Here is a 3,146-nt window from a genome sequence, read left to right as displayed (position 1 = left end):
TTGTATCATGTATTTTTTCTGCGAACAGCTGGAAAGAGGTAAACTTGTTTTAAGCTGCATTGAACCTTGATGGTATATAATGCAAAGTTATTTGGTGATAGTGGTGTTGAGAATGTGCTGGTGTGAAGTTACTGAAATCGACGAATAAGCTTTCATAAGGAAAGTAGACTTGTGAATTTTGCATATCTGGTTGTTACCTACACGTATATTCTTTATAAGTACACTATAATTACAGAAACGTACACCGTAAATTCAGTATACTTACATAGTTCTTTGCGGGTTGTAATCTAAAGCATTACCAAGACTTCTTTTAGAGAGTAATGCTGGTGCCAGATAGGACAATCTGTGTCTGTATGAGCCATTGTTTCAAATTTGTGCATAAAATCCAAAATATTTAACTTTTTTCCCATTTATTTTTAGATTTAGATTTTTGTTTTGTTTTGTTTTGAGATAAATGTATCATTATTTAAACGAATTGTTCACCCAAAACCAAAATTTACTCACATTCATGTGGTTCCAACATATTTATTTAGTTAGTTGGTTAGTATAAATATTTTTATATTGCTTTTATGAAAAAGAGCAGCATGACCATGAACATCTTTTCTGAAAGAAAGTCACACAGGTTTGTAAAGACATGAGCAAATGACTACAGGCCTTTCATTTCTGGGTGAACTATTGTTTTAAAATTGAACTGACACTCTTTTAGCATTAATCAATACTGAAACACTTTTCTGATCTATGTCCTAATGCAATTTGCCATATATCCTTTTTATTTGCCCTCTTAGTGCCTTTCTATCCGCTCCAGATCTCTCTTTCTCTTATTTCTCTCCCTAGTGTTTCACTCACCACAGGTGCGTCTCCGAGTCTGGAATACAGCAGGTAGCTGTGGAGGTCGCCGTGCTTCATGTAGGGCAGAATGACCACAGGAGATGGATAGCCTTCACTCTCCACTGTCTGCAGACACACACCTGTCACACAACACACAAACCATCACTCTCATCCTGCCTGAACCTACCAAAACCAAACTGACACCGTTTCTTAAGAAGTATTCCGGTCTTATTGTGCAGGATTCACTAGTGTACATTATTTAAAAATAAAAAATCTATAAAAATGTACAGTGATCGCTTTCCAGACCTCTGTAATGGCAGGGAAAAATAATATCAACCATTCAGTTTTTCCACATTTTCTGAACACAGTGTTAGTAGTGCAAGTCTAATTGCTCAATAAAGAAGATATTTCTTACTGAATATTCTATTTTACTCTGAAAATATAATCATGCTGACGTTTGTTTTGATTCTGAGCTCATTCAAGTCTGCCACAACTTCTTTCGTGTCCTTATTTCTGTAATTAAAAAGTCTCAGCTACTGAATACGATGTAGCTGAATAATTCTATGTGTAAGTATTAACATACTGTCTTCATGTGTTTTCAGAGCAACTAAACTGAACTAATCTGACCTATAAAATGCTGAAGATAGCTGACTGCCAATAGGACCATGTGACCAGCCTCCTGTTACTGTATTTGGGAAGATGGAGGAGAAGTCCATGTTACTGTAAGTAAAACTTTCTTGTAGTTTTTTTTTTTTCCAGGAGACTGAAAGAGTGATCACTCTTACCTAGAAGCCGCATGACGTTCTGATGATCGAACTCCTTCATGCACGCCGCCTCTCTCAGGAAATCTTCCATTTCAGTGCGAGTGCAGATGGCGACTGACCAAAACACAATAGAGCATGAGGTTAGTCTGATGAAAATGATTGCAGGTGTTTTCAGAGACGCTGCAGTTGCTATTGACTCACTTTTCATGGTCTTCACTGCCACTTTGAGCACAGAGTCCTCCTGAGTGAGCGAACCCTCCATGACCGAGCCGAACTCACCTGCACACACACACACAACCCGTTACAATCCGATCGTCCAGACAGTACAGCACACAGATCCCTGTGGCAGTCACTCACCTTCCCCGAGTGTTTTTCCCAGCGTTAGCTTGTGTCTGTCCACCATCACGTCCTGTAGCTTTTGCTTGAGCTCATCGCTGATCCCCAGAGAGTTTACTGAGAAAAGAACGAGCCATCTGAGAGATTAGCATCAGATTCCAGAGCCTCTTTGGATGTTTCAACAACAAGTGAAAAAAACAATGTATTCTTTAGAAAGAAACCTGGTTTTGGCATTGATATAATGCTGTTTCCTCTCTGTACTGTAATACGATCATCAAGTGACACAATCAACCAAAGTCAGCTGAGAGTTAAAGGTGATATCTGTCGATGCTGAATACACAATGATTTTTGTTTACACTCGCTTTATTTCAAGTGAGTTTACAAGAACCTGCTTATCATGTTACGTACATGAAATCTAAACATTTTTGAAGAGACAATTGTGTTTTATTTCTATTCAGATGACAAAATCAGAGGCTCTTTGAAAATAAATAAAAGTCAAATTTCTTTTATGAGAATGAATTTCACTCACAGAAAATTTCCATGTGAAAAAAAAAAGACTTTTGCTTAATAATATTCTAATAATAATAACAAACAAAATAATAATGAGACAATATTTTGGTGGTCTGAGTTCTTAAAAACTTGATAACCCTAACTTGATATATGTGTGCATAAAATGAACCCTATTAACAATAAAATGAGCCAAAGGCAGAAGCCTCGCCCTTGAGTTTTCCTAATTCAAGATTCAGTTTCATTCTGAAACACATGACAATATGGAAGTAGTACATTTGTTTATGAGTTTTGTTAATATATTGTTCATATAATCTCAAGTGTGATGAAAGTGAACCGATTTGGCCAAAATAGAGAGCTTAAGCTCCAAACTCAACTCCAGAACTATGGATGGAGTAATGAAAGAATGACTGAAGAGCTGTGACGATAGTGAAACAAGCAGCTCTTTAAATTTTCATTGACAAGATTAGATGAACTAGCTTTTCCCAACAGCCTCTATCTGAAGAATGCCACTGACACTCCTGAACAGTGTTGGGCAAGTTACTCTAAAAATGTAATCAAATGACTGATTAAAAGTTTAAAATTTTTACTTTTAAAAGTAATCACGTTGCTGTTCTGATTACTTTATTTCAAAAGTAATTAGTAATTAGTTACATTACTAGTTACATTACTTTTTTCTCCATGAAATTTATGAAATCCCAGCATACACGC

At 36.4% G+C, this 3,146-nt stretch overlaps 1 protein-coding gene across 1 annotated transcript in view; it reads right to left on the bottom strand.

The window, feature by feature from the left end:
• LOC107689293 (tyrosine-protein kinase receptor UFO-like) overlaps positions 1–3,146 on the bottom strand; it is a 49,230-nt gene that overhangs the window by 2,751 nt on the left and 43,333 nt on the right. The window contains exons 17-19 of the mRNA XM_016487235.1: positions 1,794–1,871; positions 1,614–1,706; positions 847–968 (exon numbers count right to left, since the gene is read on the bottom strand). Coding sequence (XP_016342721.1) covers positions 847–968; positions 1,614–1,706; positions 1,794–1,871 — 293 coding nt within the window. The remainder of the gene's footprint in view (positions 1–846; positions 969–1,613; positions 1,707–1,793; positions 1,872–3,146) is intronic.

This window comes from Sinocyclocheilus anshuiensis, unplaced genomic scaffold (genome assembly GCF_001515605.1).
Source record: "Sinocyclocheilus anshuiensis isolate Anshui unplaced genomic scaffold, SAMN03320099.WGS_v1.1 scaffold1407, whole genome shotgun sequence".
NCBI lineage: Eukaryota > Metazoa > Chordata > Actinopteri > Cypriniformes > Cyprinidae > Sinocyclocheilus > Sinocyclocheilus anshuiensis.
This window is presented reverse-complemented; position numbering and strand designations above follow the sequence as displayed.